The 24,759-nt window shown below is 37.7% G+C and overlaps 1 protein-coding gene across 1 annotated transcript; it reads left to right on the top strand.

The window, feature by feature from the left end:
* Positions 1-2: 2 nt before the first annotated feature.
* LOC578143 (UV excision repair protein RAD23 homolog A) lies at positions 3-21,641 on the top strand. The gene is made up of 9 exons (XM_030996027.1): positions 3-223; positions 6,602-6,680; positions 8,472-8,551; positions 9,115-9,320; positions 11,070-11,229; positions 14,627-14,714; positions 15,786-15,925; positions 17,988-18,284; positions 18,490-21,641. The coding sequence occupies exons 1-9, from the start codon at positions 158-160 to the stop codon at positions 18,589-18,591; spliced, it is 1,218 nt and encodes a 405-aa protein (XP_030851887.1). The 5' UTR covers positions 3-157; the 3' UTR covers positions 18,592-21,641.
* The last annotated feature ends 3,118 nt before the right edge of the window (positions 21,642-24,759 follow it).

Below are 24,759 nucleotides of genomic sequence, written 5' to 3' on the forward strand. Positions count from 1 at the left end.
GGGCAACAGATGGCAGTATTGAACCTGACGTCACGTTAATGGCGGAGAGCGTGTGTTTCTGAGCTGAGAATCCCCTTGTCGAGACAAACTTTTTTCTCTCATAATTAGAGTATAAATCACATATTTACCCTGTTTTAATATCAGGGAGGCCACCACCATGCTAATAGTACTGAAAACGTTACAACAGCAGACTTTCCGTGTGGAAATAGAGGACAGTGCAACGGTAAGTTAGTCTCGATCATTCCATTGACATGTCCATTGTCATCGGGCTGTGTCATCTCCCGAATTATTTTGTTTCTATTTCACTAGCTACTAGGCCTAGACCCTAGTCTAGTCCTAAACCACATGCTCAATGACTGTATGAATATTAAAAAATTGGAGTGAATTTCACATAGTGTAATTGATATGTTAACCGTTATTGTTGAAATGAAGGACATGATATTATTCCTTTTCATTATGACTGAGACTTTGTTCTGAGTGATACATGTAGGCCCCTATTCATTGATAATTATTTTTGTTCAACAATGGCAATGCAAATGCAATGGTATTGATTAGAAAAAGGCTAACTAAAGAAAATTAAAAGAGTTAGAATTGGGCTTAGCCAGGTGGTCACAACTCTCATTTCAATGATAATAAATAAGGTTTAGGCCTAGATCTAGGCTACTTTGAGTTTGAATCAGACATCAGGTCATCCCGTATTCCCGTTGGGTTGGGTGGTCGCATTACCTGACCTGGCTTCTGTGAGACTGTGATATGGCCCTTTATTTTTATTCACAAAATGTAGGGCCACCGGCTCGGCCAGGGGTAATGTTTGTGAAATAGTTGTGATCTATACAACAAACGGTCTAGTCCAATTTACAGTAGGGGCGCTGGTCCGAGAATAAAGATCGTCCCCATGAAAGGATATCTTCGTAAACGAGAACATCGCTTCCTAAAAAATAAGGATTGTACTAATTTTTGCAGACGTCTTTTTTCTTTGGTGCTCTACAGTTGTACTTGTAGGGTTACCAATCTGCAGCTTGGCAATGCGAAAAAACAAGATTTCTCTTAAAATACCCCTAGGTCTAGTTCACCGTCTACTTTCACGAGTTGTCCATCTTCAAGAGTATTTATTGTTCATAATGTGAAAGTCTCTGTTTATACTATAGTGCATCATGGAGCATCATCAAGGAAGCTGTTTTTCGCATTGCCAAGGCGGGGATTGGTAACCCTAGAAAAGCTATAGACGTCTGCGCAAATGTGGACGATTCTTTTTTTTTAGGACGCGATTTGTCAGCGTTTACGAAGATATCCTCATTTATACGGACGATCCTTATTCTCAGACCAGCGCCCCTACTGATTTACCACTGTCTGTAATACCAGACACTTTGTGAAAGCCCTACAGCAAATCTATGAAAGGTTGCGTGATCTTCCAATTTCGTTTCACAAAAGGTCATGTAACTAATCAATCACCTGACCGGACCCAATGACCCGATGATTCGAGGTAGTCCACAAATAATGGAGAACCAGAGCCTCCGAGTGCGACGGCGAGGCTATGCATAATGCAGCTATATTGAAGAGTTTGAATTAAAACTTAATTATATTTATTTTCTTGTCTTGTCTTTCCCTTGACACCCACAATAAAAGGAGGTGATTTTTAATATGGCACGTTGAGGTATGCTGTAGTGTAGACAGAAATAACCGCATGGTATGGCCACTAGTCTATGAATTCTTTAGTAAATCTAATTTGTTCGTCCTTCCTCATACACAGACAGTAACCCATGCCGCACACACAAGGGGGGGGGGGAGGGATTAGCTAGCTTATTTTTTCGACGGAACCTGGCGAAAAGTGTGCCCTTGGGTTTTTCTCTATCAAGACTTAAAAACAGTTTGATGAAGAGAAACTGATGATTGTCTTGACTCCTTGGGAAGGAAATATATCTAAATTTTTTTACCCAGAGGCCAATCGTTGTCCGGACGGGTCGTGTATCCGGACAATTGATTTCAAACATTTATTTGAAGAAGTTTACAATGAATATTTCAGAAATCTTCTAAGGCTTATGTTTGGAAACATTATAAAGGAAAAATATTCATGATGATTAGTGCTACATATTTGATGAATATATTTCGTTAAATCCAAAGGTAAAAGAGAAGGTTTTATGTTTGTTTAGTGTCCGGGCACCCAACCCCCATCATAGTCATACTACAAAAATAAATAAATAAATATTGTTAAACATCACAATATATTACAGAGACTTACTTTCTGTCCGTTTTCTTGAAGCTACTGCACTCAAATAGACCGACAAGCACACACACAAACTACATTGCGTAATCTCCCCTCGCTAACCCGTACATGTACTTTAATCTCTGTATAGAGGCGGTCAGTGGAGCCAGTCAGTGTAACAAGCGTCATTATCTGAGACGGATGCTTTCGTTCTAGTTGATGTGTAGACCTACCGGTAGGCTATTTACATGTCCTGCATTGCCCTTTCATAACATACTTTTTGTATGATGGGGCCCATATTTCTGCCCACCTAAAATGTCACTTGAAATTGACAAGAATCTTTCATGGTATTCCCCCAATGCCTGATCTCATCTTAATCCTTATATTCTAGAAAGGAAGTATGCTGAAAATCTTATGTTCTTCTTGGTAGTAGGGTCCCAAATGCAGGGGGTGTACTCAAGTACCGGTATTACATATGCTTCATATGCTCTCTCCTTGATGGTTCTGGAGCTAACTTTCAGGTTTTTTTGAAGAAAGCCAAAGGTCTTGCTGCCTTTGCTGCAAATGTTGTTGATATATGTAAGGCGTTGGATACCTTGTTTGCGGTGACTGAATCATCAGAAAAACAGCGTGCCTGTTAACTGCTTAATAGCAAATCATTGATATATGCCAGGAACAGGCATGGCCCCAGAACAGAACCCTGTGGGACACCTGATCTCACATGGATGAAGGATGACCTCTTACCATTCACTATAACTACATGTACCTTGGCCCAAATTCACAAAGGAGGTTTGTCGACAAACCTCCTTTTGTTTCGACAAACCTCCTTTTGTTAATTACAAACCAGGTTTGTTAAAAACGTGTCAAAACGCGTCATATGACATACATAAACCTCGGTTTGTCGACAAACCTCCTTTGTGAATTCGGGCCATTGTGTCTGTCATAGAGGAAGCTGGAGATGCACAAAATGGTGGCACCATGGAAGCCATAGCATTGGAGCTTGTGAAGCAGTAAGCTATGGTCCACCTGGGGGGCGTTTCACAAAACTTGTCATCAGTGACAAATGACAGTTTTTGTTATAAGCTACTGAAATCCTTGCTTCTGATTGGTTATCAGCAGATTTGTCACTGATTTTTGTCATTTGTCATTGAAAAAAGGCTTTGTGAAACGGGCAAAGTCCATTATCAGGATATCTGTCTGTTTCCCAGTCTCGAGGCGATGAGTTAGTTACTCCTTGAGCTCCAGCAGTTGAGTGTCACAGGAACCATGGAACTCATGTTGGTTCTCTTCTAACACATCATGTGAACCAAAGTGGTCCATGACTTTGGTGACTATTACATGTATGTGTTCCATGATCTTGCAGGATACACATGTAAGAGAAACTGGTCCACAGTTACCAGGGTGATAATGTTCTCCTTTTTAGAAGATCAGTGTCACATGAACATCTCTCCGGTCTGTACTATGCCTCTTGCAAGGGATGACTGGAAGATAGTGGTCAGGGCAGGGGCCAGCTGTTTTGAAAGTTCTTTCAGCAACCTTGAACTTCAACCATCTAGACCACATGCATTATAGGGGCTGAGGTTCACCATTAGTTTCTTCGCACACTGTACAGATATCACAATATTGTCCATGGTGGGGGTACACGATTCTTTCATTGACGTCTTCCGCAGTGTAATTCTTGCAATCTCCAAAAACTGACTTGAACCGATGGTTAAAAAAAATCCTCTGTCTGTTCTTTGGGGTGAGAGGTTAGGTGAACATATTTCTACAGCAGTGCAACCTCCAAATTGGTTGACCTCTTGTTTTTATGCCTATGTTACGAAGTAGCCGGGGGCATTATGTTTTCGGGTTGTCTGTCCGTACGTCCCGTTCTCGGAATCGCGTTATCTCAAGAACCAATGGATGGATTCCTGCCAAACTTGATTCATGTATGTATTTTGCAGAGCTAATGAACTGATTAGATTTGGGGGTCACAAGGTCAAAGGTCACAAGGCTCATTATGTATTCAAAATAGCTTGTGATCGAGTTATCTCAAAAACTGATTGATGGATTCCTGCCAAACTTAGGTCGTGTATGTATCTTGCAGAGCCAATGAACTGATTAGATTTGGGGGTCACAAGGTCATAATTCAAAGGTAATCGGGCTCATTATTATGCAAAAATAACTTGTGATCGCATTATCATTTGAACCGATGAATGGATTACCATCAAACTCGAGACATACGTGTATCATGCAGAGCTATTGAACTGATTAGATTTTGGGTTTATAAGGTCATGGGGCTCAGTACAGTATATGCAAAATAGCTTGTGAACACATTCTCATTAGAACTGACAAATGGATTACTATCAAACTAGGACATACATCTTGCAGAGCCAATGAAATAGCTCATGAGGTCAAAGATCAAAGAGTCATACATGTATATGAAAAATAGCTTGTAACCACAATGTTCTGAGAACCTGTTGATGGATTACAATCAAACTTGAATTTGAAAAATTGCTTCTGTTTTGGTTTGCAAAATCGCCCTATGGCGGAGGCATCATTTTCGACTGTCGAAGTTCCATCTAGTCTATGTATGTCGACTCTTTGTCGAGAACTGCTTTTTCTTTCCAGATTATTCTGAGAAGTTATCATACAATGCAAAGTTGATTATCAAGTTAATGTATTTAAATTTATGGATGCTTCCTTCCCAGGTGTGTGTCATGAAAAAGGATATATCATTCACCTGTTTTTGTCCTTTGTACTACAAATGTCAGAACGCAAATTGCATAAATAAGTTGGTGCTCTTCAGGGGGTGAAGGTTTCAATTTAAACAAAATAGATTTGTCAACTACTCTATTTGATTATTTTTAATCAACAAGTTACAATTATTCCCCTTTTATATTTTTCATCACTTGTAATGTTTTACATTCTCGGCTATGATTTTCCCTCATTGGAAAGTAAAAATTTTGTTATTGACTTAAAAAGGTCTTTCCAACTAAAGCTTGGTGCATGATACATATGTACAAGTTTGCCTGGTACATCACATTATCAAGAAAATGGCTGTAGCTCTCAATTTGTTCTCTACTGAAATGGTGAAAATAGAACTTTCCTTGTTTTTTTTGAAAGATATGCTTTATTTCAACTATTTTTTTAATTTTTTTTAATTTTTAATTTTTTTTTTTTTTTTTTTTTTTGGGGGGGGGGGGGGGGGGGGGGAGGAGGCAAGTTTGGGGCAAGTAAAAATGAATGTGATAGATACTGTACATGTATGTACACTGTACATGCAAGGTCAAGTTTAGAGAGAATAATGAATGCATGTGTAATGTATTGTACAAAACAAGTGGATAACCCCTTACAAGGGGAAAACCTGAAATTTGTGTACCGGTATGCTCATTCTGGGACCACTTTAAATAATCATTAACATCTTTCAGATTTTCCTTAGAATTTAAGTTTGCCACTTCATCTGCTGCTTTTCCAACTTGTTGCCACAATGTATTTTCCCTAAAGTTCTATGTCTGCTAAATTAGCACCATTATTAGTAGTATTACGCGGAATATGGGCTTTACAAATTATAAACTATTTATTTATCCTTTATTAAAGTTTCTCATCCCGGCCCTTGCAGCACAAAAAAACTAAACCTTGCTGGGTTGGCAAGGGTCCCCCCAAGAAATAGAAACCTCTTGTAAATACTAGTATTGAATATAAAGAGCGTTTACCTTTTTGGCCCAGGGTAAAGTCTTATCATTTCCATTTTTTTAATGTACAGGACAGTTTAATTGAATCAATCAATTTTGTGTTTGTTAATGCATGTGTGCCTGAGTCTGATACTACCAGCGGTATAATAGTTTCACATATTGCTCTTGTCACTTTGGCAACCTTGAGCTGGCTTTAAAGAGCGATTAAAAACCTCAGATATGACCAATGCAAGGCCAGAGCAAGAACGAGTTGGCGCAAGGTTGCTTGCAAAATCTGCTGAGTCTTACTCATGCAGCCTGAAAGGAGGGAACGCAATGAGTTGGCGTCTTCCCTTCCCCCTCAACTCTTGTTTCAATCATGTGAGTTTGTCGAATGTCACTGCTACACTCATGTTCAAAATAATAAAAGGGTCGGAATTATCTTTCGATTACTCTTCGTTTTAAATTTCCACTGTAGTTGTAACATCCACAACTGCACACAGTCGCACTTCTGTAAAAGGAGTATGTGTCACATGTGTGCACCGTAGTGACATTGTAACAGCTCTGTTTCTTTGTGAGTTTGAAAGGTTAAACGCATGACATACCGGTACCTTTTCTAAGTGTCAATTTCCATGTATAGCTTGATTCATTACCAGTACATCCAAAATTTTGATTGCTATCTCCGTTATAACTAACAAACGTGTTCATATCTCTCCTCATTTGTTTTGTTTTGTTTTGACTACAGGTTAGGAATCTCAAAGATGAAATTGAAAAGACACAAGGGAAAGACTTCCCTGCCTCTGGGCAAAAGTTAATTTATGCAGGTAAGAAAATCTTAGAACTTTGTATTTCATTTTAGATTTAGTTGCCATTTACGAAAACTTGCTTTGATAGAATTGTGTTAAAGCAAGGAGCTTAGACATAGGGCGAATCAACAATTTCTTTACAAGCGAACTATTACACAACAAGCAAGATAATGATCAAGATCAGAGTGCCGCTTGATATATTTTGCAGCTGTTTTGCTCCAGGAGATAGCTGACTCACTCTTTGAAGACGTAGGTTTCAAGCGTCGCTAAACCTTGGTAGAGAACAATTTTTTTTCTTCAAACATACTCTCAACCCCGGTATGGATGCTCAAGATTATTTACACAGCCCCAAAAACATTGTTTTTTTTTTTACTACTGGGAAAAAACAGTTGTTTGCTCGTTCCGTTTTTGTTAAAAGTTAGTGGTGAGCATGTGCAACTTGTCGCTGCTTTGCGTGCGATCGCACAAATGTTTTGAGAATGAGCATTTACTCTGCAAAAATCTGTGAAATTTCTGCCGGCATTTAAAAAAAAACACTCAGGGGTGGGTTATTTGTCTTGTTTACTGTTAGTTGCCAAGCAACTTCTGACAAAACAATAGAATATGAGAAAAATCAACCTGTTCTTTCTGACTAATCACATGGTAAATTCTTCATCACACTTTGGCGTCAAACTAATATAACTTATACCTCAATCCCACCCCCAAACCGATTCCAAACTGACTGATTGTTGGTCATTCAGGGTAATGTTATCTCTTGTTTGGTCTGTTGTCAGTCTAATAAAGGAGGTGCAATAGCTCAGTTGGTAGAGCAGTGGCCTTGTAATCCGGCGACCCGGGTTACCCCCTGTCCACACACAACATTTTCCGTGACTAATCATGATTAGCTATACCGTTTCGCGATAGTGATACCGTTTCGCGATAGTTTTACAACCAAAATTGTAGGTGTGGACGCTCACTAACGATACGTCGTATAACGAAACTAGTCTAACGAAACGCAGGTTTGGGCATCGTTTCGAACTGAAACTCGATAAAGAATCACGCCTAATCACGGAAAATGTTGTGTGTGGACAGGGGGAGTGTAACTAGTGTAACTAACTGGGCGGGGCTTAACGTGACCTCGAGCGAAATGAGACCAGACCTCTTATCACTATCGCGAAACTCTATAAAGAATCACGGAAAATGTTGTGTGTGGACAGGGGGCATTTTATACGATGATTCTTTAGTGACGACGTTTCCTGTGTGTGGACATCCTGGAATTTATACGATGATTCTTTATACGACGTATCGTTATAGAGTTTTGGGATAAATTGTTTTGTGTGTGGACACGCTGTTAGACACCAAGGCGATGCGCTAGTGCCCTTTGGTAAGGCATTAATCCTCATTACCAGGTCTTTCAGAGAGGACCTAAAGCCATCGGTCCTCTGGTTGCTTACTAACAAGCATTTATGCTTTCTTAGCAGTCAGGTAAAATAACCACCACCACCATCACATGTTGGTTTTGTTGGTGTAACTTTGGTACTATGTAACAAGTGCAGGTTTTTACCTTTGGCGTAATTTTTTACCACCCACAAAAGTTGCCCTTAACCTTTGCTTGTACAATAATATTTTCTCTGTATTACACTTATAGCATGAATATCATCATAGGTCATCTCAGTGATGACTGAGTACACAATGCTAATTCATATTAATGAAATGTATTTCACATATTAATGGGACCTCTTATGTATTACATTTTACATTTGTGATGGTCAGAATTTGTTGAACAAACCATCTCTTTTAATGTTATCTTATCTATTTCTATTTATCCAGGTAAAATCTTAAGTGATGACAACCCTTTATCGTCTTACAATATAGATGAAAAAAGCTTTGTTGTAGTCATGGTTACAAAGGTGAGTCCAAACTTTTCGTTTCATTGCTTGGGGAGGAGGTGGTCCTAGGGGGCTACCAAATCCAATGGCTTACTTGCATTTTAATTTTACTACATTTTGGTATGATACAATTTTAGCTTTTTTATTATTATTATTATGATTTAATGTTATTTGAATTGGGTTTTGATGAAATTTATGTTCCTACTAAGTATTAACCTTAACTGTTTTTTATATACCAATAATACCGGTAGTGCCTTACAAGTGATAACATAACAGACAAAGAGTTATTACAGTACTATTACCCTGGTCGCTGGATTCAATTACAGTTCAGTATATGAATGATGTCTAGTTAGCATCTAAATGATCCATATCCCTTATAAATTTGATGTATTTTGTGTTTTTTTGTAACTCAAGAATAAACGGTGGACTGGTTGAAATAGGGCCTTGTTGAATACTTCTAGATGTAAGCTTTAATGTGTCACATTCTCAAGAAACTAACAACAGGACAAACCAATTTTTCACATACAGGTACTTGAAAGATTACTAAACTTGGTAAGGGGTATGAATAATTTATACTTGTACAGAGGCTGCAAACAGAAGAAAAAAAAGAAGAGAAGAAGGAGGAGGCCAAACCACAGGAGACTGCTGCAGCAGCCAGTGCATCAGCCAGTAGTGCCCCTGTGGCTATGGAAGAGGGCACAACCAAAGCAGCTGAGGAGAAGAAAACAGAAGAGAAGGCAGCAGAACCGGCAGCTGAAACAAAAACACAAGAGGAGAGTTCAAGTGGACTGTAAGTTTGCCATGCCTAAACTGATGACATCTTCATAGAATTATCTTCTTGGGGGCGTTTCACAAAACTTGTCATCAGTGACAAATGAGAGTTTCTGTTATAAGCTACTGAAATCCTTGCCTCTGATTGGTTATCAGCAGATTTGTCACTGATTTTTTTTGTCATATGTCATTGAAAAAAGGCTTTGTGAAACACCCCCCTGTTCTGTGAAATGTAATATAAGTTGTTTGTGGGCTAATATAAAAACAGTTTACTCAGATAAAGTAATTTAGGAAACTATGATAATTGGTTAATCCATTCCAGAGGACTTGACCTCAATACCTCACACTTTTTTGTCCTCAGGTAGTTTTAAAGGTACTATGTCCCTTTTGCAGCCAACCTCAAATGCTGTAGAACTTTGCAGGACTTATGAATATGTCATGTATGTCCTATCTGTGAAATTTAAACGTTAGCAGTGTCCTCATATTCAAATTATGCAAGGAAACCCGTTTACTTGCTAGACTTCACTGTCAGACACTATTGAGTGACTGACTGGCTTTTTTCTTCTTTGGTAATAACATACATGAAAGAGTTGTAAAGGGTACATGAGCATTTGTCTACATCAATAACCCACTTCTTGTGATGGCCAAGATTAAACTGATTGAATCTTTGCGCAGCATAAAACGTATGACCATTCGGTACAATTGTCTGAAAATCAAGACTATTACTTTTGGGCTCTATAGCCCTAAAGTCGATTTGACAACTAATAGTCGTTATTTTCCCACTTGAAGACCTTTTCAAGCCCCACATTTTTTAGGGAAGTTCTAGATTAGTATTATCTTTCAAATGCAGTTGGAATTTAACTTTTTCATTTTTTTGGCTTGCAAATGGGACATAGTACCTTTAAAGAATGTAATATGTTGTAGTGGGTCTTGGGTCTTGGCTCATCAGTGTGGCTAGGATATTATAAGAACTACCCCACTAATTGGGTGTTGCAAGAAAGTTGCAATCAATTGCAAATCCCCAAAATTAAGCGTAGGTCTTGCGATTATTTGCAAATTTGCAATTGAACGCAACTCCCCATGCAACGCCCCATTAGTAAGAGAAAGAGATAGAGAAAGGGGGAGAATAAAAGCTAGATCTAGTTTATACTATATTTAAAGATAAACTTTAGTACTGGTAATGCGATTGCATTGTGAAAGAAAAGGTGTAGAAAGGATCAGAAACAGTTGATCATGTAGCATGTAAGTATTGGTGTGCACTGCAAGGTTCTGGAGTCATCAAAATCATAATAAATTTGACCGAGTCTTGGTAAAGTAACAAGCACTCACATAGAAAGCTATATATGGGACAACACACATGGTGTCGGGGCTAGTACTACCTTGATTTCCTTGTCTTTCTATGCTCATTACTCAGCCAGTATACATTTTCTTCCAAAATTGTTTGGCACATGTCATTTATTTGTAATCTTGAACATTCAGTGTAAGTTTCGTTTGATTCTGTGAGAATTTTTTTTTTTTTTTACCAGTACTGGAGTTTATCTTTAATTGTTAAAAACTTTAATCCTAACAAAACCCTAGGAAATTTAGGAGACTAGTGGGGCATTGCAAGAAAGTTGAGTTGCAATCGATTGCAAATATCAGTAATTTGTCGCAACTTGCAATCAATCGCAACTTTCTTGCAATGCCCCATTAGTGTTACTGCTAACCCCCTACTTTATCGCCTCTCTGTGAAAACCTTCAAGGAATACCTTTCTCTCTTTTGTGACAGTCAAGCCTTCCACAGCGCAGAATCCACCCTGGTGACGGGCGAGGAGTACCAGAACATGGTCACCGAGTTGATGAGTTTGGGCTTTCCGAGGGACAAGGTCATCAGGGCGATGCAAGCAAGCTACAACAACCCCAACCGAGCTGCAGAGTACCTTGTAGTGGTAGGTGCAGGCCTGATAATTACCTGATTTAAATCAGTTTCCCAATTATTTTTATGCCTCCGTTACGAAGTAGCCGGAGGCATTATGTTTTCGGGTTGTCCGTCCGTCCGTACGTCCGTCCGTACGTCCGTACGTACGTACGTACGTACGTCTGTACGTACGTACGTCCCGTTCTCGTGATCGCGTTATCTGAAGAACTGGTTGATGGATTCCTGCCAAACTTTGGTCATGTATGTATCTTGTAGAGCCGATGAACTGATTAGATTTTGGGGTTACGAGGTCAAAGGTCAAAGGTCACAGGGCTCATTATGTATGCAAAACGAGCTCGTGATCGCGTTATCTGAAGAACTGGTTGATGGATTCCTGCCAAACTTTGGTCATGTATGTATCTTGTAGAGCCGATGAACTGATTAGATTTTGGGGTCACGAGGTCAAAGGTCAAAGGTCACAGGGCTCATTATGTATGCAAAACGAGCTCGTGATCGCATTATCTGAAGAACCGATTGATGGATTGCTGCCAAACTTAGGTCATGTATGTTACTTGCAAAGCCAAAAAACTGATTAGATTTTGAGGTCACGAGGTCAAAGGTCAAAGGCCACAGGGCTCATTATGTATGCAAAACGAGCTTGTGATCGCGTTATCTGAAGAACCGATTGATGGATTGCTGCCAAACTTAGGTCATGTATGTTACTTGCAGAGCCGATGAACTGATTAGATGTAGGGGTCACAAGGTCAAAGTTCAAAGATCACAGGGCACATAATGTATGCAAAAACAGCTCGTGATCGCGTTATCTCAAGAACCGATTGATGGATTCCTGCCAACTTAGGTCATGTATGTTTCTTGCAGAGCCAATGAACTGAGTAGATTCTTGGTTCATAAGGTCAAAGGTCATGGGCTCATTATGTATGCAAAAATAGCTTGTAATCACAATATTCTGAAAACCTGTTAATGGATTACAATTGAACTTGAATTTGAAAAATTTCTTCTGTTTTGGTTTGTAAAATTGCTCTATGACGGAGGCATCATTTTCGACTGCGCGCAGTCGAAGTTCCATCTAGTTTATTCCCGATTTTACCCTTATTATGCCTCCGTTACGAAGTATCCGGAGGCATTATGTTTTCCGGTTGTCCGTCCGTACGTCCCGTTCTCGTGATCGCGTTATCTGAAGAACCGATTGATGGATTCCTGCCAAACTTTGGTCATGTATGTATCTTGCAGAGCCGATGAACTGATTAGATTTTGAGGTCACAAGGTCAAAGGTCAAATGTCACAGGGCTCATTATGTATCCAAAAACAGCTCGTGATCGCGTTATCTGAAGAACCGATTGATAGATTCCTGCCAAACTTTGGTCATGTATGTATCTTGCAGAGCCGATGAACTGATTAGATTTTGGGGTCACAAGGTCAAAGGTCAAATGTCAAAGGTCACAGGGCTCATTATGTATCCAAAAACAGCTCGTGATCGCGTTATCTGAAGAACCGATTGATAGATTCCTGCCAAACTTTGGTCATGTATGTATCTTGCAGAGCCGATGAACTGATTAGATTTTGGGGTCACGAGGTCAAAGGTCACAGGGCTCATTATGTATGCAAAAACAGCTTGTGATCGCGTTATCTCAAGAACAGATTGATGGATTCCTGCCAAACTTAGGTCATGTATGTTATTTGCAGAGCCGATAAATTGATTAGATTTTGGGGTCATGAGGTCAAGGCCAAAGGTCATGCGGCTCATTATGTATGCACAAATAGCTTGTGATCGCATTATCATTAGAAGAGATTGATGGATTCCTGCCAAACTTAGATCATGTATGTATCTTGCAGAGCCAATGAATTGAGTAGATTCTTGGGTCATGAGGGCAAAGGTCAAATGTCATGGGCTCTATTATGTATGCAAAAATAGCTCGTGAACGCATTCTGGATAACTATTTAACTCAGGACATCTTGCAGAGCCAATGAACTGAGTAGATTTTAGGGTCATGAGGTCAAAATCAAAGGGTCATATATGATTATGAGAAATTGCTTGTAATCACAATATTCTGAGAACCTGTTAATGGATTACAATTTAACTTACATTTGAAAAATTGCTTTGTTTGGTTTGTAAAATTGCTCTATGACGGAGGCATCATTTTCGACTGCGCGCAGTCGAAGTTCCATCTAGTTTTCCCTATTTTTCCCTTTCTTTCCCCATTTTTCCCCTATTTTATTCCAAATTTCTTACTCAAAAGGCGGAGAACGTTGTTAAATGCCATTTTTTTCCCCTGAATCTTTTTTGTTTGTTTTTTTACTCAAGGGGGAGGTGGTTGAGGGAAGACGAAAAACAATTTTTTTATTTTAGTGCTCACTATCACCCCTGTAGGTGTAACCCTTCCAATACAAACGCACTTTCTTTGTGGCCCATCTACCTAAAAGAAAGATGCTGCTCTGAAATAGTTTTTTAATTTTTTATATTTTTATTTCAACCACTGACAATTCTTCCTACCGCATATGGTGCTCTACTTTTACTAGCAAATTTTACGGGATTTTGGGTGATTTTGGGTCACTGGATGGAAAAGGAAATTGAGATTTCCAAGGTTCCGACGGTTAGTGCAATGATATACTTTTTGAATAGAATATGATTCCTATTTTATTATTTAAAAAATTAAGATGTCGTAAACATATTGGATTGAAAATCATATTAACATTAAGTTGTATGCAACATCCCATTTTAACTGCGGCAGTTTTATGGTTATGAATTATGGTTCAGACATCTCCCTTAGACGTTTACTTGCAGACTCAGTTGATAACTACCAATACACATCTGAGGTGCCTGAACAATAGAAAACTGTCATATGTAAATTATAATTGGTTGTGTCATACACTTCAAACTTATTTGTAGTTATTCAAACCAGTCTGATAAATTGGTTCAGCAAAGAAGGAATAGTGTTTGCTGTACTTCTGGAATGGGGCATCTCGTATTGGCTATCCTCCCAAGACACTATAATGAATGATATGCTGTTTAGGATGATCAGAAATATGCACCAACAGCATTTGCTTTGAGCTTTATTTCATCAATATAGAGATAGATTTAGGGTTGAAGTTTGGAATTTCAAATTGTTTCAAAGTGAGCTCTGGGCCGTGTAACACAAAGCTTGACAGCTGATTGTATGATTAATTTTGCATTAATCACTAAGTGCAATCAATCACAAAAATCAATTGTACTAGGCTTTGTGTTACAGGACCCAGAGCAGTTGCCATTTCACAGTTTTTATCATATGTGATTTTTCACATCCATTATTCTTATGTTTTTGTAAAAATATTAATTTACCATTTTGAATGAGGTTTCCTAAACTAAAACAAATGCCATTGCAATCACTGATAATTCCACCATATTTGGTCATGATTGCTTACTTGTGCAGGGTATTCCAGATCCACCACCTGAAACGCCGGGAGACCAGCCACCTTCACAACCGTCTCTACAATCATCACAGTCCTCATCTCAACCAGGTCAGTGACACTTATAAAAAAAAAGATTTTCAGAGGTCTTTATGAACATTAATTAGCTTATTGATTAGAAGATACCTGATCTATGTGCCATGTTTCAAAATTTCTTTAGCTAATATCCTTGCTGTACACATTTGAGGTGTCTGAAGCATAGAATACCGTCAGATCCCTGTTGGAACCCCTATTGGGTCCTCAGATCTGAGATCCTTGAATCTAGTTTTATCCAAGATCCAACAATAATCCATTTAGATTCTTGCTCTAGCCTTGTTGGACGGTGGATCCTTAGACCCTTCTTGGATCCTTCTTAGAGCCTTGGATTTTGGAACTTGAATCCTTGAATCTTATTTTCAAGATAGTGCAACCTTGTAATGAATTTTGCACAAAGTATTTAGAAGTGTCGTAGTCGAGTGGTTTAAGGACTTGACTTGAAATTCAGAGGTCTTGGTTCAATCCCAGACATGGCACTAATGTCCTTTGGCAAGGCATTAATCTACATTTGCCACTCAATCCCCAAGAGAGAAATGGGGACCCGGTAGGATGACGAAAGCATTTGTGTTAGTAATTGCCTATGCCCTCACGGTGACCATGTGGTAGGAACACTCCCCAGGGAGTGGAGATGGTGCACATTGTGCTTAGAGACGGTACTCCGTATTAAACGCTGTATAAATCCAGATTTATTTAAACATATTTGTGGCTTACACCCAGTAAATAAGATCGATCTGTATTGAAAAACAAGTCAGAAAAAATCTTGGAACCAGCGGGACTTGAACCTGCATCTACTGCTAGCCGGGCAGCGACCGTACCACTAGGCCATCACTGGTCCATGGCACAGTCACGATGAACTAGAGTTCCTGCCCGGCAAGCAGTAGTTGCAGGTTCAAGTCCCCTTGGTTCCAAGATTTTTTCTGACTTGTTTTTCAATACAGATCGATCAATCAATCTTATTTACTGGGTGTAAGCCATAAATATGTTTAAATACTTGAAATTTCTCCCAGGAAGCATTACATTTATAAAATCCAGATTTATTTATTTATTTTGTTTATTAACTGTTCAATCATATTTTTTTCTTTTCAGGAGGTGAAAGTAGTCCTTCATTGGAATTCCTAGATCAACTTCCCCAGTTCCAGCAATTACGGGAAGCCATATCCTCAGATCCAGCCATGCTCAGCCAATTTCTCCAGTCTCTAGGTCAATCAAATCCACAACTTCTCCAGGTAAATGATTTCCTGTAAAATTAGCAATATTTGTGGTACATTCATTTTCACGGATTTTGCGCTGAGATCAGCAAGCACGAATTTTAGAACTCGCGAAAATACGAGCATAACTTTTTATGCATGTTTTGAACGGGCTGAATTGCGTGCAACGCAAATTTAAGAACCAGCAAATATGTTTTGGAGTCGCTCAGCTTGAAAAATTGATCACGCAAAAATAACTGCGGTTACAGCAGTTTTATACCTCCAATTCCCTTTCAAATAGATTTAGGGAAATTAGACCCAAAACAATCACTTTTTCCTTTGTTGACTTAGCCCTATGCATGTACCTTCATGGTTCATTGTGATTATGAAAGTTGCAGCATGTATTTTCCCCCTAAAAATGTTGCAATAAAATCGCAGAAACACACGAGAGGAGATGAACATTTAGCCATTTGTGTAAATTTTTGAAAGTTTTGAACATATGATGTATGATTTCAGAATGTGATTATCTCACTTTTAAAACTCAACACATTATTTTTTAATTTTTCCAAATGAAATCTGTTCTTTCAGGGTTTGTTGTGGGGTCAAGTGCAAACAGATTTATGACAGTATTTTGATGTGCTTCCCTTTATTGATCCCACCCCAATTCCTAATGACTGCATTATAGATTTTGCAGTTTTTAAGAACTAATCGGGCTGATCTAATACCCAAGTTTCCTTTGCTTTATGAGTCATAAGAGTGTGTGGACATCCAAGAGTGCATTCTTAATCTCCTAATAATAATCGTAATAAAAACGTTACTTATAAACCGCTTACCACCAAAGTCTCTAAGCGCTATAACAAACAAAATAGACTGATAAACAATTACATATTTAACAAAACGTGCAAATAAGCCTACAAATTACAATACATATGAAATACACATCAAAGTGAACAGAGTAAGTTAATCATCGAAAGCAAGTTTGAATAAGTGTGTCTTAACCCTTACTGTACTGGGCTATTTTGAGCACCTCGTGCTGTGATCTTGGGCCTGAAAGTCCGATGAACACGAGAATTTGCACGTTTGTAGATATTTACGTAAGGAACAAGATGGTATAATCGTTTTTTTCCTAATATGCCAATTTTTGTCGTTATAGCCTAATTAATTATTCAAAATGCTAATTTTATGCATTTTACAGAAAACACTACATATTTGTCTGTAGACTTGTAAAGAATGTTGAAAATGTATTAAATAAATGTTTCCTTCATCTCAAATTCATGAGGTTACATTATTTTTATGATATTTGAAAATGCATAGGTTAATTTGCATAAATTATGAATACGCATTCATGAATATCAAATCTGGATATATACAGGGAACTAGAATCATTACAAAAATTGTCAGACTCCACTTTTTGAATGTTAATTGAAACTCATTATTCATATGAAACTTCTTTTCTAACACAAAATAGTTATTTTTATGTAATTAATAATGATAATTTATGCAAATTTGATGCAATTTTCAAATATTTATTTTCTTTTGTATTTTATTGTTTTTTATTTCTTATTATATTTATTGTTTTATTTCTAATGTATTCTTTTTTTCTGGAATACATCAAGTTACTTTGAGAAACATATAAAAGCAATTTCATATCTCCCACTTGGAAGAAATACATCTAAACCTGTATTCACATTTCTGCTTGTACATGAATAGATGCAATTATAGCATATTTTTGAAGAGATGCGCATACTAATTGTAATGTAACACCTTACAGGTATATCCAATTTTGACGAAAATGGTATCAAAATATGCTTAAGACTTGAGGGGAAAAAGTCATGAAACGACAATTCAAAATTCCAAGCGGTTGCGGAGCAATCTCCAAAAATGTCGAGGGGGGGGGGGGGGCCTCTCAGGCCCCCCCCCCCCCCCCCCCCAGTACAGTAAGGGTTAAGACAAGTTTTGAATTGGTCAACAGTTTGACAGTTTTTGTCATTTAAAGGTAGTCTGTTCCAAAGATCAGCAGAAGCTTTGCAAAAAGAGCGATAACCTACTGCTTTCTCTCTCCCAACCCCCCCCCCCCCCCTCTTACCCTGAATGTGATTAGATCATAAGCCAACGGCAGGAGGAATTCATCGCCCTCATCAACCAACAGCCTGATGCAGCTGCACAGCCTGCTGTAGGAGGAGGAGGTGGAGGATCAGGAAGAGGAGGGAGTAGTAGTAGCTCGTCTCTGACCTCAGCAGCACAGCCAGGAGGACAGCAGTCATCATCACAACCCGCCAACCCCCCAGCCCAGCAGGCAGGGGGACAGGGTGGGGGACCAGGTATCAGGATGTCAGAAGAGAATCCAGGGGTTGCTTACATTGAACTCATGCCAGAAGAGAGGGACGCAATTGAAAGAGTAAGTCCAAATTAATGTCCAACTATCCAGTTTTCAACAATTCTTTGCTCTCAGTTTCATAATGTAAGTAACAAAATTAATAGTAATAATCCCTCTAATGATATAACAATGGTGTTATAGGGAATGATATGGTATCATTATTATTATTAAATCCATACTAATTCTGTCTTTTCTCTCTCTCTCTCTTATATTTTTCTTTCCTCAGTTGAAGGGGCTCGGTTTCCCTGAAGAGTTAGTAATACAGGCCTACTTTGCTTGCGACAAGAATGAGAATTTAGCCGCCAATTTCCTCCTTCACGAGAACTGAATCACCTGTTATTGTTTTTCAGAAGTCACGTCTATTGGCTCTTGGTGATCAAGGGTCCTTATTTGTAATATGTATGTTTAAAAAAAGAATAAAGTTTGCAACGAAGAAGACTTTTCATAATCAACTCTCAAACTTCGTAGGGGGATTCCAAATCTGCACCAGTGTAGTATAAGTCACATTAATTTTCAAACTTGGAAGGAAATAGTCTCTTTTTTATATACCTGTAATGGCCAGTTGTAGTTTAGTGTAATTCTTAGCTGCAAATGCCAAACCAAACCAGTCGCCAGCAGTATTTTCTCATACCATGTCATTTTGTTGTGAGTTCCTCCAAATTAAACATCAACTGAAACAATATGGAGCACATCTGCAAAATATATGTAATCGTGGTCAACACTGAAAGTGCTACTGCAATAAAAGAAGAATGTATGATTGAAATTTCTTTTACATTACATTTTAGATGATTAATAATATCTGGGTTTGTGTATGTACCGAAAGAAGTTGCTCTTATATTGCTCAATTCACAATAAACTCAAAATCATTTACAAAGGTGATCCACTTTTGTCACTGCTGCTAGAATCAACCATTTGTGAGCACTTGAAAATACCAATATACCAAGATGCAGCAAGCTAGCTACACCAGGTTCAAACTGCTTACCAGATAAAATGGCATGAATTAATCTCTTCACTGAATTTAGGAAAGAAAAACCTCCTTTTACCCATAGTACTTCAACCCAAATTGGTTTTAAATGCCTGATGAGTCAGCGATAAAGCATTTGTACAGTAAAGTATAAAACCTCTGTATGTGATGTTGCACATACGAGTCTATGTGTGAATACCCATTTTATTATTTCACTACCAAAGTGGCTGGATTACATTGAATTTAGTGAAGATTGAATACCCACCGTAATCACTTTAAACTCCTGGAAATCTGACTTTCATTAGTTTGTTTCTCCAGAGGTAATGACAAAATTGTGATATATATTAATTTCATTAAATAATCTCTCTTTAATAACAAGCTTACTGAAAATGACCCTTGACAGATTCATGGTTGCTACCAACTATGACTTAAGTCCTTACTTTCCCGATGGCCATGTTGAGTTGCGGAACGTTATGAATCCTTTCCCTTTTCTCCAACCAAACCAGTGCCATTATAACTTGACTGCTGCATTGTATCAACAAGTTAGATAACACTTGCTGCTTGGCTCTTGGTATTCACTCCAAGACATTTGTACTATTAACCAAGTAATAGCTCTATGGGATGAATAACGGTGCTGCTTAAACTGTACTACTGGTAATCCCCTAACAAATATTATGTATACAGCTAGAATGTATCAAATCAACCTAAAATAAAATTCCCGGCTTTCAATGGTCTAACGAATAAGAAGGGAGAAGAAAATAAAGAAATACATAAAACACACTGCGCACGGAACCGATGTTGAACTTGGGTTCCGTGAGGGCCTTTTGATGCAGGCCCTATTCTATGTATGTGGACCCGTACAGGTGCGTTGAGTAGTCTACCTACCAGTCCCTATTGTATTAATTTAGAGTGTATCTACTCTTGCAGTATCTCTTTATTGAAGCAATATAGGAAACTCATAATTTCAATACTGTATGGCAAAATATTACCCTAATATAACAGGGCAAAATACTTTCTGGTCATTGGTACATTTTAAGGGGAAAATCACAGCCTGGTTCATGTACATGTTGCTATAGATTAAGGGTTACTTGCACTTGGTATTAACTTCATGGCATTATATTCTACTGTATATGCTTAATCAGTTTAACTATGGGCTGGAGTGTTGGCTCAGTCAGTAGAGCATCCGCCACACAACTGGGAGGTCGTGGGTTCGAACCCCGGCCGCGTCATACCAAAAGACGTTAAAAGATGGGAGTTGTTGCTACCTTGTTTGGCGTTCAACAATAAGGGATAGAGCAACGTCGATCTGGCGCTGCTCAGTGGCTGCCGGGCTCACGATCAATTGGGCAAAAAGAATTTCCGTTTCGGTTTAATAAAATTTGGAGTGGACTATTAGGCTATTATTATTATTATTATTATTATTATTTTGGTTAACTAAGGATTAGCTGCAAGGGATGAATACATGGTAATGAAGATGTGAGTTGATCTCACATTCGCCTGCAAACTGGCTCAGGCGACCCTGGTTCGAAAATGGTAATGTTAAAGGTCGGTCCCAAGATAATATTAGGGACTTTTAGATTTGCGTGGACTGATACGTGTGACGTCCATTCAAGGCAGTGCATTAAAAGGACGTCGACCGTAGCAATCCGCATTGTCTTCGTGCAAATCTAAAAGTCCCTAATATCTGATGGATACCCGTCTGTAAAACACACACACAATGTGTGGGGTTCAATAAATGCTACTTGTATCACCACATAAGTCATAACTATCATTTTTAATTACATTTTTTTAAACCTGACTTTGGCTATATAATTGCATGCTCTGTAGAATTACACTTGTGAACTTGTATAATCAACTTGACAACATCAGATTAAAATGTGATGCCCATCGACTTCAGATGATCAAAATAACAAAGCTGGCAATGTGTTCCATGCATACTACGTCGTTCATTGTTGGCAATACTGGGAATGTTCAATGTTTTTCTTCTATGCCAGCAATTATTATTATTGTTTATTTGTTTGTTTGTATATGTTTTATAATATTGTACAAAGTATTGATCAAAGACAAGGACTGCTAGTAACTGGAAGAGTGCCAAGTGCTAAAGTGTCACTCCCGGATGATATGCAAACCTATGGCCATGTGATGGTACAGTGTAAAAGCAAAAGTGTACACACTACATGAACTCACCTTGCCCAAGGCAACTGATTACAATTATTCTTATACAGTTTGGGAAACCCATAGTCTAGTTCTCAATCATTATTTTCAATCATTTTTGAACTTAACATTTCTGTTAAAGAATCAGCAAATAGAATTTGCATTTAAGTTGGTATTGTAAAGACTTTGTTGACCCAAGCTGGAGATATTTATTTCCAGTAGCATCCAATGATCAATAGATATCTTTGTTACAAACATTATCCTCATTCTTTACTATTCTTTTTGTCTATTTTTTTTTTGGTTCAATTTTAATTTCAATCAGATATATCTCTCTGGTATTTCAATCATTATGGGATACTTTAAAGGAAATTTTCTGGAACATAGGTACAGGTATTCAATATGTATTTTGATTTCCAGCCAATGGTGTTTAACTCTTACAACCAAGTAATATGCTTGACACTATTGCCTCAAAATGACGGAATGAAAACGGCTGGAATTTTGGGAGGGAAAGATAGTATATCTAATTTTGCTTGCTTGCCAATTTTGTTTATGAGTGCTTGGTATGAGTACCACATTTATTCTCTTATGGTCTTCATGATGTGACCGATACTAATACCAAAGGCATTTTATTACTTGAAAAAGATTAATTAGTGAAAATTCCACATTGCCAAATTTTGTTTGGTTCAGACTTCTTTTAAGAAATCTCTCACCCCATTATCCAAACTGAAACAATTAGCGTAGATAGGGCTTTACATTCGCTTCATAGTATTTCCATTTACAGTTCATGTTTCCATATTGCATCCCCCCCCCCCTCCCCCCCCTTCTTTATGAATGATGATGATGATGATTCACCGCATTTGTATGGCGCCATATATCTGTTTAAAAAAACATTCAAAGGCGCAAGCTCCTCCAATAAAGTTAGCATTTAAATGTCTGAAGGAATTTGACAAAACCTACATGTATTGAAATGGGGCATCATCATGAATACTCTGCAGATAAACTTTGATAAATTTTGTTTTTACTATTGTTGAAATTATTCTAGATGGGCTAAACTGGTGGTATACAAAAGAAAAACATGGTAAAATCAACATTATTCCCATAGATTGAAATCGTTACGAGCCATACTAGGAAGAATCTTGTTTTTTGTGTAAATTAAGAGTTGCATGTGTATGTTGTGTACATGACACAGTCATTTATTTATTGTACATGTACGAAATTGGACCTCACTTCAACTTTTTCTCAAAATTATGAGGATATAATATATGTACCTGTATAAGCTTTTTAAAGGTACATGTATAAACTACACTTATTATTACTTCTCAAATTAATTTTAGTTTAATTTCAAGAACTACCAAATTGTAATATAAGTTGACTGAAAAGCAAGTTTTATTTCAATAAAAATGTCTCGCAATTTGCCAAGGGTCTCGGATAAGTCTTGTTTTTTTAATATTCATATATTTTATGAGAGTTAGCTGAAATCAAAGACAAAAGAATATCGGAATATACAATGAAAATTTGCAAATTAGTCCTAGTACATGCAGTACCTACTCAAAGTATACCCGGTAATTGAAATGGCTGTTTCACGAGAAATGTACATTTGTTGGTATATGAAAGACTGTTTGATACTTATGACTGCATATACATGTATATATCTCAGAATAAAGGCAAATTGATCTTTTTCTTTTTGCTTAAATGAAATCTTTGTTGCACATCTTTATTTTATTTGTAAACGGCTAGTTCTATAAAATCAAGTTTGCTGAGTACATTTCTAGTGTAAAGCGACTGACACGAGCAACGTTTTGGACACACTGTTACATAAAACACGATATCAATATTACGGTTCACAGACATTGATATAAGTTAATAAAATGGTTGCATTTGATTGGAAATGTTGGTATAGCCACAATCAGGGTGCAAAACCATTTGCACTTGGGTCCAAAAATGAAGTATGCAATAGAGCAGTTTCATCAACCCCAAATTGTTCATCCATACCCTAGGGTCAATAACCTGCAATATCTCGGAGGAAACTATCTTGGTTATCATTTTATGAACAGCAACACAACAGGGGGTGGTAGGTGTTACGGACACTACACAAAGCAGGAATTACACCGTTACGGACACTACAGGAAATTCCGGACAAAAGTTATGATCGGAATGTGGGCATATATTTTTGTAACACTTGTATCTTTATTTTTTTTTTTTTTCTGATGATAGGACAACATGTTACTCAGAAAATATAACCAATTACCAATTGGTATGATGCTAAAATATATGAATTATAGAGGCAAAATTATACACAAAGTTGTTTTTCAAAAAAGCGTTACGCTTGTCTCTCTTCACAGAAATAACCACTGTATCGCAATTCTTGGGTCAATTCTCAAGCCGTAAAAAAATACTGAGTGGAGATAAAAAGGACTACAAGCTGGCATGAAAATATATGGCATATCTTGTGTAAATCCATGTTTAACACCTAATGAAAATAGACACTTTTTCGAAGTGCAAATGCGTAACAGCCAAAAAGTGGTATTTCTGGCCCTCTATTACCATTCTCACACAGCCAACACAAAATAAATTCAAACAAAAGTTGCTGCCTGATGAAGAAATCATATGGTCCAACATTTCAGGCCACAACACATTTGATTAAACGACTTTGTGTTTCCAGGATAGATGCGTAACACTGTAGGTAAAGTAGTTGCACCCTGATTGTGGCTATATAGTTTGTGGCAGGCATTGTAATATCAGTTTGTAGCTTGCCAAAATTGAATATTGACTTTCTTTTACTTCTGCAAATGAGGATGGTATAGCCATTCAGTCCTTGGTATGATTACTTGGTATGATTCTTCAAAATCTGTTAATATTATCTGGTAATAAAAGTGCGAGATAATCTTACAAAGTCACAACTGAAGGTCCTTCAGTTAATACCATTTTACATAGTGAAAGTAGTGGCACTGCAATATGGTGGCAACATACTAAAACAAATAATTGATACAGTTTAAATTATTCAATAATTTTTGTTTTCAATTCATATTTTCTTTATCATTATTTTTTATTCAAAGCAAGACATCTGAGTTGACCAACATCCCACATATTTCATTAACACAGAGACCATTATTGTATTACATATATACCAAATAGGACCGAATATTTCAAACTTCCTATTTTCCCCTGAATTTTGTGATCTGTTCATTCATTTTAACCAGTACTCAGTTATAGGATATTGCAAATAGGTCTAAAGTTTATTGGGAAAGTTGTGTAAATCAAGATGGTTGCAGCATGTAATACATTGTACATTTAAAACATTAATCAGGATCTGCTTTGCAATTATGTGAAGTTGTCTGTGTTAAAATTATTTTGGTAAAATTAGGAAGATTATGTACT

Source organism: Strongylocentrotus purpuratus, unplaced genomic scaffold (genome assembly GCF_000002235.5).
Source record: "Strongylocentrotus purpuratus isolate Spur 01 unplaced genomic scaffold, Spur_5.0 spur5_scaffold_3, whole genome shotgun sequence".
Taxonomy (NCBI): Eukaryota; Metazoa; Echinodermata; class Echinoidea; order Camarodonta; family Strongylocentrotidae; genus Strongylocentrotus; species Strongylocentrotus purpuratus.